Source organism: Hyla sarda, chromosome 5 (genome assembly GCF_029499605.1).
Source record: "Hyla sarda isolate aHylSar1 chromosome 5, aHylSar1.hap1, whole genome shotgun sequence".
NCBI classification, from domain to species: Eukaryota; Metazoa; Chordata; class Amphibia; order Anura; family Hylidae; genus Hyla; species Hyla sarda.
In genome coordinates this window covers 159,665,525-159,684,441 of record NC_079193.1, presented here as the reverse complement: position 1 = coordinate 159,684,441, position 18,917 = coordinate 159,665,525, and the positions used below count along the sequence as shown (strand labels likewise).

The window sequence follows — 18,917 nt, the reverse complement described above, 5'->3', positions numbered from 1 at the left end:
ATATGACCAGAGATAGTAGAGCTGTGTATATGACCAGAGACTGCAGAGCTGTGTGTATATGACCAGAGACTGCAGAGCTGTGTGTATATGACCAGAGACTGCAGAGCTGTGTGTATATGGCCCAGAGACTGCAGAGCTGTGTGTATGACCCAGAGATAGCAGAGCTGTGTATATGACCCAGAGATAGCAGAGCTGTGTGTATGTGACCAGAGACTGCACAGCTGTGTGTATATGACCAGAGACTGCAGAGCTGTGTGTATATGACCAGACTGCAGAGCTGTGTGTATATGACCAGAGACTGCAGAGCTGTGTGTATATGACCAGAGACTGCACAGCTGTGTGTATATGACCAGAGATAGTAGAGCTGTGTATATGACCAGAGACTGCAGAGCTGTGTGTATATGACCAGAGACTGCAGAGCTGTGTGTATATGACCAGAGACTGCAGAGCTGTGTGTATATGGCCCAGAGACTGCAGAGCTGTGTGTATGACCCAGAGATAGCAGAGCTGTGTGTATATGTCCAGAGACTGCAGAGCTGTGTGTATATGGCCCAGAGACAGCAGAGCTGTGTATATGACCTAGAGATAGCAGAGCTGTGTGTATATGTCCAGAGACTGCAGAGCTGTGTGTATATGACCAGAGATAGTAGAGCTGTGTATATGACCAGAGACTGCAGAGCTGTGTGTATATGACCAGAGACAGCAGAGCTTTGTGTATATGGCCCAGAGACAGCAGAGCTGTGTGTATATGGCCCAGAGACTGCAGAGCTGTGTGTATATGACCAGAGACTGCAGAGCTGTGTGTATATGGCCCAGAGACAGCAGAGCTGTGTGTATATGACCAGAGACTGCAGAGCTGTGTGTATATGACCAGACTGCAGAGCTGTGTGTATATGACCAGAGACTGCAGAGCTGTGTGTATATGACCAGAGACTGCACAGCTGTGTGTATATGACCAGAGATAGTAGAGCTGTGTATATGACCAGAGACTGCAGAGCTGTGTGTATATGACCAGAGACTGCAGAGCTGTGTGTATATGACCAGAGACTGCAGAGCTGTGTGTATATGGCCCAGAGACTGCAGAGCTGTGTGTATGACCCAGAGATAGCAGAGCTGTGTATATGACCCAGAGATAGCAGAGCTGTGTGTATGTGACCAGAGACTGCACAGCTGTGTGTATATGACCAGAGACTGCAGAGCTGTGTGTATATGACCAGACTGCAGAGCTGTGTGTATATGACCAGAGACTGCAGAGCTGTGTGTATATGACCAGAGACTGCAGAGCTGTGTGTATATGACCAGAGACTGCAGAGCTGTGTGTATATGACCAGAGACTGCACAGCTGTGTGTATATGACCAGAGATAGTAGAGCTGTGTATATGACCAGAGACTGCAGAGCTGTGTGTATATGACCAGAGACTGCAGAGCTGTGTGTATATGACCAGAGACTGCAGAGCTGTGTGTATATGGCCCAGAGACTGCAGAGCTGTGTGTATGACCCAGAGATAGCAGAGCTGTGTGTATATGTCCAGAGACTGCAGAGCTGTGTGTATATGGCCCAGAGACAGCAGAGCTGTGTATATGACCTAGAGATAGCAGAGCTGTGTGTATATGTCCAGAGACTGCAGAGCTGTGTGTATATGACCAGAGATAGTAGAGCTGTGTATATGACCAGAGACTGCAGAGCTGTGTGTATATGACCAGAGACAGCAGAGCTTTGTGTATATGGCCCAGAGACAGCAGAGCTGTGTGTATATGGCCCAGAGACTGCAGAGCTGTGTGTATATGACCAGAGACTGCAGAGCTGTGTGTATATGGCCCAGAGACAGCAGAGCTGTGTGTATATGACCAGAGACTGCAGAGCTGTGTGTATATGACCAGACTGCAGAGCTGTGTGTATATGACCAGAGACTGCAGAGCTGTGTGTATATGACCAGAGACTGCACAGCTGTGTGTATATGACCAGAGATAGTAGAACTGTGTATATGACCAGAGACTGCAGAGCTGTGTGTATATGACCAGAGACTGCAGAGCTGTGTGTATATGACCAGAGACTGCAGAGCTGTGTGTATATGACCAGAGACTGCAGAGCTGTGTGTATATGGCCCAGAGACTGCAGAGCTGTGTGTATGACCCAGAGATAGCAGAGCTGTGTATATGACCCAGAGATAGCAGAGCTGTGTATATGACCCAGAGATAGCAGAGCTGTGTGTATATGACCAGAGACTGCACAGCTGTGTGTATATGACCCGAGGGCTTCAGAGATGTGTAGTGCCTGTAACATATCTCCATCAGTATGCCCTTCTCACTACATCACCCAAGAAAATGCTTCTCCGGTAACAAAGCCTAGACTCCTCCCTCACATGTGACTGATCACATGATCATGACATCATCAAAGGTCCTTTCCCACACCAAGAACTAGCATCTCCTGAGGTAGGACATGTGAGTGGAGCGTGTGCCAGCAGTGGTGTGGATACATGGTGACCTCTGGGCTGCCTGCACAGTCAGCACCGGGTACGGGGAAGCGTGTGTACACTGTGCTGTATGCCTCCTGTTCTTTGTGGAACTACAAGTCACAGAATGTTAGGCACCACCCCGTTAACCCTGTGCTATGTGGAGGGGCATATGAGGTGAAATCAGTTTTGGGACCTGCTTACACCTTTCCTGGAGCTTAGACCGCAAGGAAGGTCACAGCAAAATCCATTGGAACCGGTGACCTAGAAGAGGGCAATGAATGGTGCTGAGAGTTAACACCATAGACATAGACCCTCCACTGACAGGTTATCAATGTATTAGAAATTACTCCTCAATACCCAGATTTGTGTGTGTGTGTATGTATATATATATATATATATATATATATATATATATATATATATATATATGTGACTTCCTACAGCTTAGTAAAGTGGGTGGGCTTCACAGTCCTAGAAAAGTGTCACAAAACAGTCACTTAAGCGGAATCTGCCAGCTGTATTTGCTGCTAAGAGCTGTAGGCACCATTGGATAACTGCTAGTGTGTTGTTTCCCAACCAGGGTGCCTCCAGCTGTTGCAAAATTACAACAACCAGCCTTTGGCTATCTGGGCATGCTGGGAGTTGTAGTTTTGCAACAGGTGGAGGCACACTGGTTGCGAAACACTGTATTAGGGTATGAAAGTAAACTGTACCTCTCCTTAAGCTGATGGTGATTGCCAAACTGCCTCCAAGTGTCAAGGAGGCAGGGTTGAGCTGCTCAAGTGCCAAAGCCTAGCAGCAACTGGGACCCAGGGCTAAAGCCGGATATCGCCTATGTTAATCGGTGTCTAAATGTGGTAAATTTTGTTCCTGGCTACTCAGCTGTGCTGTACGAGACACCCTTGGTGAAATCGCAGGGTCCCGATCAGCTGAGAGGACAGCAGGAAAGCCCTACTCCAATAAATGTAAATTAACCCCTTTGTTAATCGCCCCCCCCCCCGCGTGATTGGGGGGGGGGGGGGGGGTTGGGGTCGATTCACTGCTGAGGTAGCTGGAGGGCTTACCTCTCCTTCCGTCCAGTTCCCGGCTCTGAGATTGATAGACCCTGGCTGAGCCAGGCTTTATCAATCCAGCGCAGAGCACACAAATCAATGTGGTTCTATCGAACCACATTGATCTGTATGATGAATCTACTGATTCCACCTAAAAAATCCTCTAAGGGGACTTAGTGTAAAAAAAAGAAATTTAAAAAACACCCATTAACCCCTTACATACACTGCTCAAAAAAATAAAGGGAACACTTAAACAACACAATGTAACTCAATCACACTTCTGTGAAATCACACTGTCCACTCAGGAAGCAACACTGATTGACAATCAATTTCACATGCTGTTGTGCAAATGGAACAGACAACAGGTGGAAATTATAGGCAATTAGCAAGACACCCTAATACAGGAGTGGTTCTGCAGGTGGTGACCACAGACCACTTCTCAGTTCCTATGCTTCCTGGCTGATGTTTGGTCACTTTTGAATGCTGGCGGTGCTTTCACTCTAGTGGTAGCAGGATAGGGAGTCTACAACCCACACAAATGACTGAGGTAGTGCAGCTCATCCAGGGTGGCACATGGTTTGCTGTGTCTGTCAGCGTAGTGTCCAGAGCATGGAGGCACTACAAGGAGACAGGCCAGTAGATCAGGAGATGTGGAGGAGGCCGTAAGAGGGCAACAACCCAGCAGCTGGACCGCTACCTCCGCCTTTGTGCAAGGAGGAGCACTGTCAGAGCCCTGCAAAATGACCTCCAGCAGGCCACAAATGTGCAATGGTCAGAAACAGACTCCATGAGGGTGGTATGAGGGCCTGACCTCTACAGGTGGGGGGGTTGTGCTTAAAGCTCAACACCATGCAGAATGTTTTGCATTTGCCAGAGAACACCAAGATTGGCAAATTCGGCACTGGCACCCTGTGCTCTTCACAGATGAAAGCAGGCTCACACTGAGCACATGTAACAGAGTCTGGAGACGCCATAGAGAACGTTCTGCTGCCTGCAACATCCAGCAGGACCAGTTTGGCGGTGGGTCAGTGGTGGGTGGCATTTCTTTGGGGGGCAGCACAGCGCTCCATGTGCTTGCCAGAGGTAGCCTGAGTGCCAGTAGGTACCGAGATCCCCAAACCCCTTGTCAGACCATATGCTGATGCGGTTGGCCCTGGGTTCCTTCTAATGGAAGACAATGCTAGACCTCATATGGCTGGAGTGTGTCAGCAGTTCCTGCAAGAGGAAGGTAGTGATGCTATGGACTGGCCCACCCGTTCCCCAGACCTGAATCCGATTGAGCACATCTGGGACATCATGTCTCGCTCCATCCACCAATGCCACGTTGCACCACAGACTGTCCAGGAGTTGGCAGATGCTTTAGTCCAGGTCTGGGAAGACATCTCTCAGGAGACCATCCGCCACCTCATCTGGAGAATGCCCAGGCGTTGTAGGGAGCCTCATTTTGACTTGTTTTTAGGACATTACATAAAAGTTGGATCAGCATGTAGTGTGGTTTTCCACTTTGATTTTAAGTGTGTCAACATATCCAGACCCCCATGGGTTGATAAATTTGATTTCCATATAATGTGATTTTTTTTAAAAAAGAATTAAGCAAACAGAACATTTCATCAATGAAGTTGCAATGTAAGGCTGCTTGCACACTATAAAAATTAATCAGTTATAAACGTCTGTTATAAAAATCGTCTGTTAAACGGCCGTTACAAAGTCCCTAACGTCCGTTACAAAATCCCATTATAGTCTATGGGATTTTTACATTACCCATTTTAACCTGTTTTAGCCCGTTATTAATAAATTAATAAATATAAGGGGTGTAGAGGGGAGTACATGGGTGACAGAGGGGTGTAGAAGAGTGTACATCGGTGACATCGGGTAACAGATGGGTGTAGAGGGGTGTACATGGGTGACAGGTGTAGAAGAGTGTACATGGGTGACGGGGGTGTAGGGGGTGACAGGGTTGGACAGGTGTGATAAGGTGGTAACAGAGGGGGGACAAAGGGGTGAATAGGGGGTGGACATGGGTGACCAGGAAGTGGTCAGAGGGGTGGACAATGGGGGGCAAACATGGGTGACAGGGGGATGGACAAGGGTGACAGAGGGGTGGATAGGGTGGTGGCTAAGGTGGACATGGATGACAGGACATTGGAGACGGGGGGTCAGAGGGGTGGACAAAGAGGTAAAAGAGGGGTGGACAGGAGTGATAGATAGGTGAATAGGGGCGTGGACATGTGACAGAGGTGTAGACTGGGGGGTGGTCAGAGGGGTGGACATGGGGGTGAACATGGGTGACAGAGGGGTGGCCAAGGTGGGCATGGGAGACAGCAGGGGTGACAGGGGGTCATAGGGGTGAATAGGGGGTGGACATGGGTGATAGGGGTAGACTGGTGGGTGTTCAGAGTGGTGGATGGGGGTTGAACATGGGTGACAGGGGAATGGACAGGGGTGACACAGGGGTGGCCAAGGTGGACATGGATGACAGAAGGGTGGACACAGGAAATGGGGGGGGGAGGGCATAGGAGACAGGGGGTGGACAAGGATGACAAGGGGATAAAAGAGGGGTGACAGGTGGCAAAGGGACAGAGGGGTTAATAGAGGGGTGGTCATGGGTGACAGGGGGTAGACTGCAGGGTGGACGGGGGTGTAAACATGGGTGACGGGGTAGACTGAGGGGTGAATAAGGGGGGTGAACATGGGTGACAGGAATGGAAAGGGGGGTGGACATGGATGACAGGAGGGTTGACATGGGTGACAGGGGGGGGTGGACATGGGTGACGGGGTAGAGGATGGACAGGGATAAGAAGGGGTAGCAGAGGGGTGGAAAGGGTACAGTACCTTATGCAAGCAGGCTTGGGAATCCGGCACAGCTTCCACTGCAAGTTCTCCGGCAGGGCACCATTTTCGGCCTGCGACTTACTCGCTACGCCGCAGGGGGAGGGGGGCACTGTGTGCGCAGTGCCCAAGCACAAGCAAAGCGCACACAGGCTTCACTTGGCTCCCCCCCCCCCCCACATCACTCACCCCACCCATTGAAACAAAAGACCTGCGGTTTTCAATCAGGGTGCCTACAGCTGTTGCATTAGTTGCAGATTGATCCCTCCACCCATTGAAGCAGACAGGCTCCCTGTCATCAGCTGACTAGTGAGTCAGGTCTCGGCCGCATTGCAACCTGTGAAAAATCTGAGACAACAGTCATTTTGTATGCTGGTAAAAATAAATAGTGGGGTGAAAATCACAGAAGAATTGTGAGAAAACCGTCACACACAGGTACAGACACTATATTATGAACTACACTAACTTTACAGCCCCTGTAGCATAGTCAAATAGAAAAAATACTGGAATACCCCTTTAAAGGAGATGTCCGGTGCAGACTTTTTCTATTCCATCCTGTCTGGGCTGCAAAAAAAGACAAAACAAACTTTCACTTACCTTCCTACGTTCCCTCGGAGCTCCGCAACAGCTGATCGGCCGAGGCTGGACATCACTGCGGCCCGTGATAGGCTGAAGTGCCGTGCGACATACCGGGCTAAGGGAAGTAGTAAGTAGACAGCCCGGCCAATTGATCAGCTTTTGCGGAGCTTCGGGGGAACGTAGGAAGGTAAGCGAAAGTTTGTTTGTCTTTTTTTGGAGCCCGGGCAGGATGGAATAGAAAAAGTCTGCACCGGACATCTCCTTTAAAAAAATAAATAAATAGATAAAAAAGTTAGTAAATGTGAATATGCCTCTCCCCTAATAAAAGTTTGAATCACCCCTTTTTCCCATTTTTATTAATAGAATAATCTAATTAAAAATAAACATAATCATATGTGGCACTGCGGTGCGTGTAAATGTCTAAACTAAAACATAATGTTAATTAAATTGCATGGTGGATGGCATGCTTGTAAAAAAAATGCTGTTGAAAAAAAATTAAGAGTTTTTAGAAGGGGAGTAGGAAAAAACGAAAGTGCAAAAGCAAAAATTGGCCTGGTCCTTAAGGGGTTAAGAGGTTTTACTAAATTACTAAAGGGCAATAGCCTAGCTGCTGCAGGCTATTAGCTGAGGCACAGTAGGGAGTGGGATAACGTCACAATTCAACTCTGATTACGGTCACCCCTTCCAACGATACGAAAGGGTTAAAGCACAGGGTGGGCCATTTATATGGATACACCTTAATAAAATGGGAATGGTTTGTGATATTAACTTCCTGTTTGTGGCACGTTAGTATATGTGAGGGGGGAAACTTTTCAAGATGGGTGGTGACCATTGCGGCCATTTTGAAGTCAGACATTTTGAATCCAACTTTTGTTTTTTCAATAGGAAGAGGGTCATGTGACACATCAAACTTATTGGGAATTTCACAAGAAAAACAATGATGTGCTTGGTTTCAATGTAACTTTATTCTTTCATGAGTTATTTACAAGTTTCTGACCACTTATAAAATGTATTCAATGTTCTGCCCATTGTGTTGGATTGTCAATGCAACCCTCTTCTCCCACTCTTTACACACTGATAGCAACACCGCAGGAGAAATGCTAGCACAGGCTTCCAGTATCCGTCGTTTCTAGGTGCTGCACATCTCATATCTTCACAGCATAGACTATTGCCTTCAGATGACCCCAAAAATAAAAGTCTAAAGGGGCCATTCTTCATCAATGGAAACCTCAAGGCCACTGGATATGTGAAATTGCTACATGATGATGTGTTTCCCTCTTTATGCACTGAAGCTGGCATGTTCCCTGAGTTTTTCCACCAAGATGGTGCACCACCCCATTATGGGTATCAGGTCCGAGCATTCCTAGATGAACAGTTTCCTGGAAAGTGGATTGGTCGTCGTGGGCCAGTTGAATGGCCCCCAAGGTCTCCCGATCTGACCCCTTAGACTTTTATCTTTGGGGTCATCTGAAGGCAATTTTCTATGCTGTGAAGATACGAGATGTGCAGCACCTGAAACTACGGATACTGGAAGCATGTGCTAGCATTTCTCCTGCGGTGTTGCTATCAGTGTGTGAAGAGTGGGAGAAGAGGGTTGCATTGACAATCCAACACAATGGGCAGCACATTGAACACATTTTATAAGTGGTCAGAAACTTGTAAATAACTCATGAAAGAATAAAGTTACGTTAAAACCAAGCACATCATTGTTTTTCTTGTGAAATTCCCAATAAGTTTGATGTGTCACATGACCCTCTTCCTATTGAAAAAAAACCAAAAGTTGGATTTAAAAGGGCCGACCTCAAAATGGCAGCCATGGTCACCACCCATCTTGAAAAGTTCCCCCCCCCCCCTCACATATACTTATGTGCCACAAACAGGAAGTTAATATCACCAACCATTCCCATTGTATTAAGGTGTATCCATAGAAATGGCCCACCCTGTACTATAAATGTTGTGTTGAATGGTATTTGAGCCTATATGAATTCCAGTTTGTATCAGTAACATAATGTGCAAAAAGTTCCAGGGGGTGAATACTTATGCAAGCCACTGGTACATTGTATAAACCAAGGTTTCATTGAGTACAGTTAGATTCTGCTTTCCTCTGCTATGAGAAATTGATGGCAGATAACCTTTTGGATTGTTAAAAAATGTTAAAAATAATAATAATAAACTTTTAGCAATTTTAACATTTTTGTAAAAGTTTATAGAAGATTGTTTTTTTTTTTTTTAAAGACTTTTTTCACCCTTTATTTATATAATACAGCACCACTGTACAGATATTGTCATCACTGTCCTTGATGGGATTTGAACTCAGGACCCAGTCCTGCAAGCAACAGTGCTAAGCTAAAATACACCAAATTCAATGCAAAACATTTTTTGTTTCACCAAAGTCTTTAAAGTAGCATCTGGCTGCAAGTAAAAATAGTTAAAAAATTCAGCATTTGATACATCAGTGATGCTAGAGGTTGGTTTATCTATCACATTCATATAGCAACCATTACTAATCTGGATATAAACTCCAATACCCCCTTTCTTCCAGTTCCATTTACCATACAAGCAGCCACTATGCTACTGTCAGCAATGCCCAGAATGTTGCCCTATGGGTTTGATGTGTTAGCCAATATTGGGAGGGTCTCTTCAGCCAACTAAGACTTTGTCCTGCTGTTCTTATATAAGAAGTCTGTGTGTAAGTACCATGCCAGTGGCGAAGATGCCAGTACCATGCTTAGCACCTTGGTCATACACAAGCCTGCTTCTGTATCTGTCACATAAACATTATGAAAGCTATGGCGAGTTTATTAAGGGAAAGTCAAAAAGGAAGGCAAATAGGAAATGCTGCAATATTATTGTGCCTGGACAGCTTGGAAGCACATATTTCTATTACAGAAGAGTAGCCAAACGGAGAGCATGGACATCTGTACAATGTTATCTGGCCGCACATGGTTAAGGGGCATGATAACTTTAACGTTAGTTTCTGTTTACTTCGGAAAATTCTAAGGAGAATATGGATTTACAAAATAACAAAAGCAAATGTTATTAGTTGACTGAAACTGCAACTTAAAGTAAAATAGGTTTTCTTTGAGGTGCTGAACATTTCAAAAATGTTGTGCTGACCAATTCAGCATGCAGCCCTAGCATTTGAAATATTTGGGCCACTTTGTTTTATATCTTTATCACCTATGTTGCCTTCTTAGCCCTGTTTAAAGGTTGTTCGGTAATTTTTTTTAAATATATTTAATTACTCAAGATGTGATAATAACATTTAACAAATATACTTATCTGTCGGTCCCCCTCTACTGCTGTAAAAGTGCATGGTGCAGGTCCCTGTGCTTCCTGTAGGTAGTGCCTGCTCAACAAATCACTGGCTGAGGTGGGGTAAAAACAGGAACAGCGACATCTGGGGAGGAGCGGCAGAGTTATTCCCATTTCACAATATGACATTTTGCTACAGGGATTATAATTGATGGGGTCTCCCACCTCTGTCCCTTTCACTGTTCATCTTTCGAAAAATGTGTTTCTTTTTTTTGTTATATAGCCACTCTTGTATATATTCAATCAGCAAACTTTACATACTTAGTCTTGATTTCTGCTGTGAAATTGCCACAATTCAATCCAGTCTAGATAATATTCTAAGAGCCGAATCTATTTGGTACAGTGTGACAGCCTGGAGACCAAGTTATTAGATCATCATCTAGAATGGATAAAATTGATAAAGGACTGGATTTTAAAGGGGTTCTCCACCCAGAGACATCTTTAAAGGTGTACTTGGGTGCAGGAACACTTATTCCCTATCCAAAGGATAGGGGATAAGTGTCTGATCGCGTACGTGTGTGTGTGTGTGGGGGGGTGTTCTGACCACAGGGACACACCCCAGCAGTCCTAAGGTACGAGGCGTTTTGACCCCTGCAAGAAGCGTCGGCAGACACGCCCCCTCCCTGTGTAGCTATAGGAGAGTCACAGTTATCGAACGCAGTATCTGCGGCTCTCCCATAGAGATACATGGAGGCGGTGTGTCGTCCGCAGCTTCGTGCAGGGATTGACACGCCCCGTTCATGGGACTGTCAGGGTGCCTTGCAGGAGATTGCAAGGGTCCTAGCCCTCGGACACTACCCTCCGACCCACGAACAGACACTTATCCCCTATGCTTTGCATAGAGGATAAGTGTTGCGGCACTGGAGTACTCCTTTAAGGGGTTTGCTGCCTTTGAATTAAAATACCATTCTCATTCACTGACAGCAATCAAATCTCTTAAAAATAGTAAACATCTGAAACACAAAGTATATTGAAAATAATACATCTTTCCATTTATACATTGGTATGGAAGAATGCAAATATGTTGTATACCCAGTGTAACTATATGCTTAAATAAATATGGTTTACAGTATGTTGTAAAGCACAAATATGTAGCCTCACACTGTTGCCTATATATGTGTTATAATATAAATTTGTAATATTTATGTAGGGGTTTTCTATGTGGGTCCTGCTGCAATGGCACTTGGATTTTGCAGTAGTTGTCTGAAGAGAAGGCTAAATGCACTGCCCAAGAACTGGCCTCAAGTTTTAAGTCATGGAATTGCAAGAACCATTTACAGTGAGACGGGACAGTGGGAGAAAGTATATGGAATAGAAAATAGAAAAAAGGTGGAAACATTTTGGCACCAGAAGATAAAAGACAACTTTACATCAATCAATGAATTAGATGTAAGTATATGCATATACACTTTTATTATCCTACATTTCTTATTACTTCTTATTTAGAGCGGCCTTGGAACTCTGTCCATTTCAATGAATTGGAAACAAAAAAATCTGGCATGTACCACAATTAAATGCAAACAGTGAAGAGACTGCAGTGATCTTCTCAAGCACCATGGCCTCTTAAGGGTATGTTCACACTGCGGAATCCCCGCTGAATTCCACGAGTAAAAGTCCGCACAGAGAACGGTAAGATATGTGTGAATGGGTCTTCCACGAGACCCATTCACACTGTGGAATTTCAGCGGCGGACAATTCCGCCGCTGAAATAGTTCCGCGCAAAGAAAGAACATGTTCATTCTTTGCGCGGAAGTCCGTGAGCACTGCATAGCCGTCAATGGTGACGGCGCAGTGCCGCGCCGTCCTTCCACCGACACCGGCTGCCAGGCTGAATCTCCGCTGAATTCTGCGAGCGGAGATTCCGTTCACACTCCGTAGGGTGAACATACCCTAAGATGGGTTGGGGTACCAAGAGTCAGACCCTCACTAATATGATATTACCGGCTCATCCTTAGGAGAGGTCATCAATGTTTAAGACCCAGGTAATGGCTTTAAAACGAGACTCATTTCGGTTTTGTTCATATGGACATATTTATGACTTGTATTGCAAAAGAATACACAACAAAAATGTGTGTGATCCTTCACAGGTGGTACTTTTTCTTTCATGTACGGTACTTGAAATGCATGTTGATAAGTGACATGCCACTTTTTCCATATGGAAGATATACCGTTTTGCCAGGGCGCGGATTAATGTCCAAAATATCTAAACACTGCAGCAGTAGAAAGTAATATACAAAGCAGAAATTTTAGGGTTGACCCCTAATATTTACCTTGTTTGTCTCTGATCAACTTTCCAGCTACACTTTATTGTCAACACTTTTCTGTTTGACGTGTTTTTATTTTATTTTATATGATGCTCTCAAGATGAGACCCCTTGCAATCCTCTTTTATTACTGGAGAGAGCCTATCTTTTTAGCTTACTCTTTTTTGTTAGCTTCCAATTTATTATCTTCCCATACCCTAATAGGAATTATAGAAACTGGATTTCCAAAGGGCAGTTTCTTTTTGCAAAAGTGGGCTGGGATTTCCCAAAAAATTGTTGCATATTTTTTGGTCATCTCTCATCTCAGAAAACATGGAATAAAAAAATAAAAAACACTAAAAAAAACACCAAAATGTGCCATCTACCCCAGAACAGTACTGATAAAAATACAGATCAAAAAGCAAAAGAGTGAAAATAAGAAATGATGGGAGCAGACAGAGGGAGATTGTTTCTCGGGCCCAGTCCTTTTACATAAGGGAATGGCATGCATAACTGTTTCACAAGATATACTGTTTTACAGAATAGTCCATTTTCTAAGTGAGAGCCACACATAAAACTTAAGGGACACTTCAGATAAAAGTATACCTTGTTGGATAGTTATGCTGGTGATACCCTTATGTAAAAAAAAATAAAGGAGATTTTTCTTATATTGCCAGCCCTAGTTTTTGCAATAAAAGCATATTGTCCCATAGTTTACAATCCTATCTCTGTACTTACATAATGAGCATAAAGTAAAATTAAGAATGAATTTACAGTCCCATGGGAGATAAAAAGAAGGCAGCCGCGCTCATCATTAGCTTCTTTTGTTGAAGTACATTATTTCTTCTCTGCCTATTACAAATAGCAATGGGAAAGGAAAAGGCTTGTTATAATGCACAAATGTGAATGAAACAATAGTGGCGACAGTTTATAATGGTGGATTATATTATCCCAAGTATGTTGTTGCACTGAGAGATGACAATTTTTATTTTCATTTTGCAGAGATCAAAACCAAAGTTTTATGTCTTATCAATGTTTCCATATCCATCTGGGAAACTGCACATGGGCCACGTGCGGGTTTACACACTTAGCGACACAGTTGCCCGCTTTCAGAGGATGCGAGGCATGCAGGTAACTTAGGAAAGCCATATTATGACAGATGTTTTTATATTTCCTTACAATTAGATTCTTTTTGAAATAACGACACAATTTTTTGAGATTTTAACTTAAAGGGGTACTCCGGCGCTTAGACATCTCATCCCCTATCCAAAGGATAGGGGATAAGATGCTTGATCGCGGGAGTCCCGCCGCTGGGGACCCCCGGGATCTTGCACGCAGCACCCGAGTTAAAATCAGTCCCCGGAGCATGTTCGCTCCGGGTCTGATTACCGGCGACCACGGGGCCGGCGGCGTGTGACGTCATGCCTCTGTCCCCGTGTGATGTCACACTCCGCCCCTCAATGCAAGTCTATGGGAGGGGGCGTGACAGCTGCTGCGTGCAAGATCACGGGGGTCCCCAGCGGCGGGACTCCCGCGATGAGGCATCTTATCCCCTATCCTTTGGATAGGGGATAATATGTCTATGCGCAGGAGTACCCCTTTAATGAAACTTCGTATTTAATATGATTTTATAAAACTGTACAACTTCATAAAATATTGGCGCATTTGGATATACCTGTATGAGAAAATGCTTCCTCACGGACACGAGAAAGAGGCTCAGTAATGATTTCACCATCTATAAGACCTAAAAGGGATAGGACTCCGGGTTTTCTCTCATCAAAACATCATAGTTACCAAGACTGACAGTTTCATCAAAGGCCCCAGGGACTGTTTTGTGGCATTTCTTTTTAGGAAATACCTTAGATGCCCTGTCCTTTTTTTCAGTGCAATAAGGATAATAGCTTAAAAAGTCAAAAGTAAAGTCCATTTTACAGAGCCCCTTGTCAGATCTTCACAACCATAGCTACATCCAAGGACGTGATGTTTCAGGGGTGGACCACTTAAATCATGCGCAGATGACGGTTTGAATTATAGATATTGGGTCTGGCTACAAGAGTGTGTAAAAGGGTTTCCCCTGCAGCCCTATAAAAAGGCTCTCAGAGGTAGGGCAAGAAAGGGTTAAATTTAAATACCTTTTTTTTTGTGACTCTTTGCCAAAAAGTACGTCCTGAACTTGGCTACTACTAATAATTTGGAACCACAGGGTTGTTGATCACTTATCATTTTTGCCCTGGAAATAAACTCACTTTCCAGTGTTACAATTCTATACCATTACTACATTTCCTACACATTTACCTAGCTGCTTCTATGAAAGCCAGTGGGGTTTAGTTATAAAAAGAAAGTGACTGTTCTCACTGAATGTTTTTACTGAATACAAATATGCAAATAATAAGTGTGTGGGCGAAAAGACTAATTTTTATATGTAGTACTGAAAGGGGCTAACCAAAGGAGCTTTAGTACAGCTTTATAAATTCTCAATCCTCACATTTAGAGATGGTGGCAAAAAATATATATTCATTAATAAAATAACCTGCTGTTGCAGATAAAATTCTGCCCTACATTTTTGTAAATATAAATCTCTCTTACTTTGTTCATCTTCTGTCCTTGGCTATTTAGACTAGAAGCCCAGGCTGTAAATTGCTTGGCCCTTTATATCTCATTACTTCCTGCTGTGCTGGGGATGACTGTGTGCTCTAAGACCCCTAACACATGACTGGAACAGTATAGGAGCAGTAGTTCCAGAACCAATCTGTCACAATGCAAAAGCACTCTGCACAGTGGTGTATTAAATACGTTTTTGATTTATGATCCTCCAGGAAAATCCAATGTGTAATATTTATAGACCTCCTGAACAGCATTTTTTTAAGTGTATGTCTATTATTGCAGGGCGCCAGGTCACCATGGCGACTGAAAATTTCCTCCTAAGTCAGCGTTTTTCAACCGGTGTGCTGCAAAGCTGGCAACACTTACTTATATACTGTACTCCCTCCTCAATTCTCCCACGCTTGGGAAAATGGAGGGTGGATTGTTTTACGGTCCATAAGATGACATATGTTAGGATAAACATCACTCTGATTTCCCAATAGCGTTACACTTCGCTCAAGCAAGTAGTACAGACGCAGTAGAGAAAGCAAATTGATTTGTATCGTCACATGCTGATCAATAGGATACCATTTTACTGTCAGCGAAGCCGTCCTGCCTGCACATGGGCACAGGAGAACGAGGTAGTTCGGTTTCTACTGAGAATGGGGCCACAGACAGAGTGCAAATAAGTGCTGTCAGCATACAGGGGCAAACTACCTACATGGGGGTCCTACATACAGGTGGCAAACTACCTACAGTGTTGTCCTACATACAGTGGCATCTTATGTACAGGGGAGTCTCACTTACAGGGGGCAAGCTACATACAGGGAACTAACTTCGTACAGGGCGGTCCTGTATACAAGTGTCAATCGGCCTACAGGGGAGGGGGTCAAACCTATTATGGACAAGCTACTTACAGGAGTGTCCTACTTTTAGTGGGCAAGCTACCTACAGGGGGGATCCTACCTATAGGGGGTTTTTACCTTCAGGGGGAAAACTACCTACAGATGGGTCTTGCCTATAGGGGGCAAGCTACCTACAGGAGATTTCTACCTATAGGGGGCAAGCTACCTTAAGGGGTGGGGGCCTATTTACAGGGGGCAAACTACCTACAGGGGGGGTCCTATATACAGAGGGTAATTTATCTACAGGGAAGTCCTACATACAGGATAAGAGTTAGTGCTAGCGTTGTTCTAGTTATGTAAAATATAACTGTGGAAATAATGATTTGTAGATCTGGGAATGTAGTGATTTGTAAAATGTAAGAGTGAACATTATTTGAAAAATAAGGACGGTTTCAGTACTCCTTATCCGCAAACTGACATGGTACAAGTCCCAAGGTAGTGGATTGCCAATCATAAAAATTATTATATACAAAGAATGGGTGACTACCCTTTAGGAGTAATAACTTATAGAATATAACTTTTATTATTAAAGTTAAAAGGTACCATCACAAAAGTAAATAAGCACAACGGAAATAGTCAATGTGTATACATGTAGTCAGAATGCAATGAAAGAGGGTGAAATGTACTGAGATAAAGTGTAAACTGGCGCTACCTATACATTATAGTACAGATTTCTAGTAGAGGTGTATAGATAAGAGTAGAAAGGGCTAGATATATCGGTCTACCCTCCTGTGAGTGATAATGGTTTGTGACTCGCACAGTATACTCAATATAGTCCACAAGGTTTAAGTGGAAAAAATTGAATGGCGGGGGAAGGTGTATGTGCCCACCCTAACAGCTGTAGCCCACCATGGCACTGCCTTTCGAGGGACCCATCTCCTTAATAGGATGGCCTCGACCACGGTGACGTTCCCTCCTTGGCGTTAATGTGCACAGGATAAAGCAAAAAAAGAGGAGGGAAGGGGAGGGATTGGTAGAGGTGGAGACAGAGATCTCAGCAAGTTGTAATTAGATGTATATGCTGGAGATGGTCAATGCAGTCTGTGTCATGGAGAGAATAGTCAAACCCTCTTATACTCAAACAAGCACGTATAGTGTCAAATTATGAACACCAGAAAATAAAAAACTGAAGGAGCCCAGGATGGTGGTGAGGCGACCAGAGACCCTTTATGTGGAGGGTCCAGGGGGACCTGAGGTTAGTGAGAGGGAAAGGGGGCCACAGCAGGGAGTGCAGCCGATGCAGGGAGGTGAGGCTGCGCTTCAGCAGGGGCCCGCACCTGGGTGAGGGCAGGCTCAGCAATCTTCGGGCCCCGCACCACGTCCGCCCCGGCCTCCGTCTGCAGGAGAGGTCTCACTTCCGGGCCGCACGCCAGACCGGAAGTCACTGCCGGGGCTCCGGAATCAGTGAAGCAGCCGGCCACAGGAGTTAGCGGAGGGTCCGCCAGCGGCACCCTCATAGTGTGGAACACCCGGGGAGGTGCAGGGGTCCCTGACCGGGAGCGCAGCCTAAAGGCAGGTCCGGAGGTGTCCGGGAGGCTGGAGGGCCCAGGAGGAGAGGAAGGCCGCAGGTACCGGCGTATGCCGCACGTCGCCGGGGACGGAGCCAGAGGTACATTTGCGCAAAAAAAATGCGTCTAAACAAAAAAACGCACATAAAATAGTATCCACTGTAAAATACATTTCACAATACAGAAAAAATTGACTACCGTATATACTCGAGTATAAGCTGACCCGAATATAAGCCGAGGCCCCTAATTTCACCCCAAAAACCCAGGAAAAGTTATTGACTCGAGTATAAGCCTAGGGTGGGAAATACATAATCCCCCCTGTCTTCATCCAGACCCCCGTCATTAACACTGTCATCATAATCACCCTGTCATCATCCCCCCCTTCATCATTACCCTGTCATCATCCCCCCTTCATCATCCCCCCCTTCATCATTACCCTGTCATCATTCCCCCTTCATCATTACCCTGTCATCACCCCCCCCCTCATCATTACCCTGTCATCATCCCCCCCTTCATCATTACCCTGTCATAATCCCCCTTCATCATCCCCCCCTTCATCATTACCCTGTCATCATCCCACACCACCCCCTTCATCATCACCGCTTGTCAATGTCTGATTTAACAGTGATCTTAAATCTGCGGACCTCCAGATGTTCCAAAACTACAACTCCCAGCCGATGGCTGTCCGGGCATGTTGGGAGTTGTAGTTTTGAAACATCTGGAGGTCCGCAGGTTGAAGACCACTGCCCGGGCCTTCGTCATCATCCAGCCCCCCTTTAGTTTTGTACTCGCCTCCGCTCGGCGGGACGTTCGGGTGAGCTGGTCCTGGCCATCTGTGCTGCAGGACCGTCCGGTGGGGAGGGATAGTCGTTCCGGGCTGTCCATCTTCACCGGGGGGGCCTCTTCTCCGCACTTCGCGCCCGGCCCTGAAATAATGATGTTGCCTTGCGTCGTCGTCAAGGCAACATCATTATTCCGGGGGCGGAGAAGAGGCCCCCCGGTGAAGATGGACAGCCCGGAACGACTATCCCTCCCCACCGGACGGTCCTGCAGCACAGATGGCCCGGACCAGCTCACCCGAACAAAACTAAAGGGGGGATGGGGGGCTGGACGATGACGAAGGCCCGGGCTGTCCAGGCATCCTGGGAGTTGTAGTTTTGAAACATCTGGAGGGCCTCAGGTTGAAGACCACTGAGGGCTGAGAGCTCACTCGAGTATAAGCCGAGGGGGTTGTTTTTAGCACGAAAAATCGTGCTGAAAAACTCGGCTTATACTCGAGTATATACGGTACTTGCTTTTTGCTTTATCAAAAAAGACGCAATGAAAGTCAATGCGCAAATTTTTGAGCAAAAATATACACAAGAAAAAGGGGTAAACTCAATGATAGATCTCCCCCATTGACTATTTTCATTGTACTTATTTACTTTTGTGTTGCTACCTTTTAACTT

General features: G+C 45.3%; 1 protein-coding gene across 3 annotated transcripts in view; it reads left to right on the top strand.

The window, feature by feature from the left end:
- Positions 1 to 2,345: 2,345 nt before the first annotated feature.
- Positions 2,346 to 18,917, top strand: part of LARS2 (leucyl-tRNA synthetase 2, mitochondrial) — a 173,316-nt gene continuing 156,744 nt past the window's right edge. The window contains exons 1-3 of one of the 3 annotated variants that reach the window (XM_056520569.1): positions 2,346 to 2,433; positions 11,382 to 11,620; positions 13,476 to 13,604. In XM_056520569.1, coding sequence (XP_056376544.1) covers positions 11,408 to 11,620; positions 13,476 to 13,604 — 342 coding nt within the window. In that variant the 5' untranslated portion in view covers positions 2,346 to 2,433; positions 11,382 to 11,407. Of the gene's footprint in view, positions 2,434 to 2,462; positions 2,515 to 2,636; positions 2,781 to 11,381; positions 11,621 to 13,475; positions 13,605 to 18,917 lie in introns of those variants that run through there. The other 2 variants (XM_056520568.1, XM_056520567.1) reach the window with 2 other exon arrangements.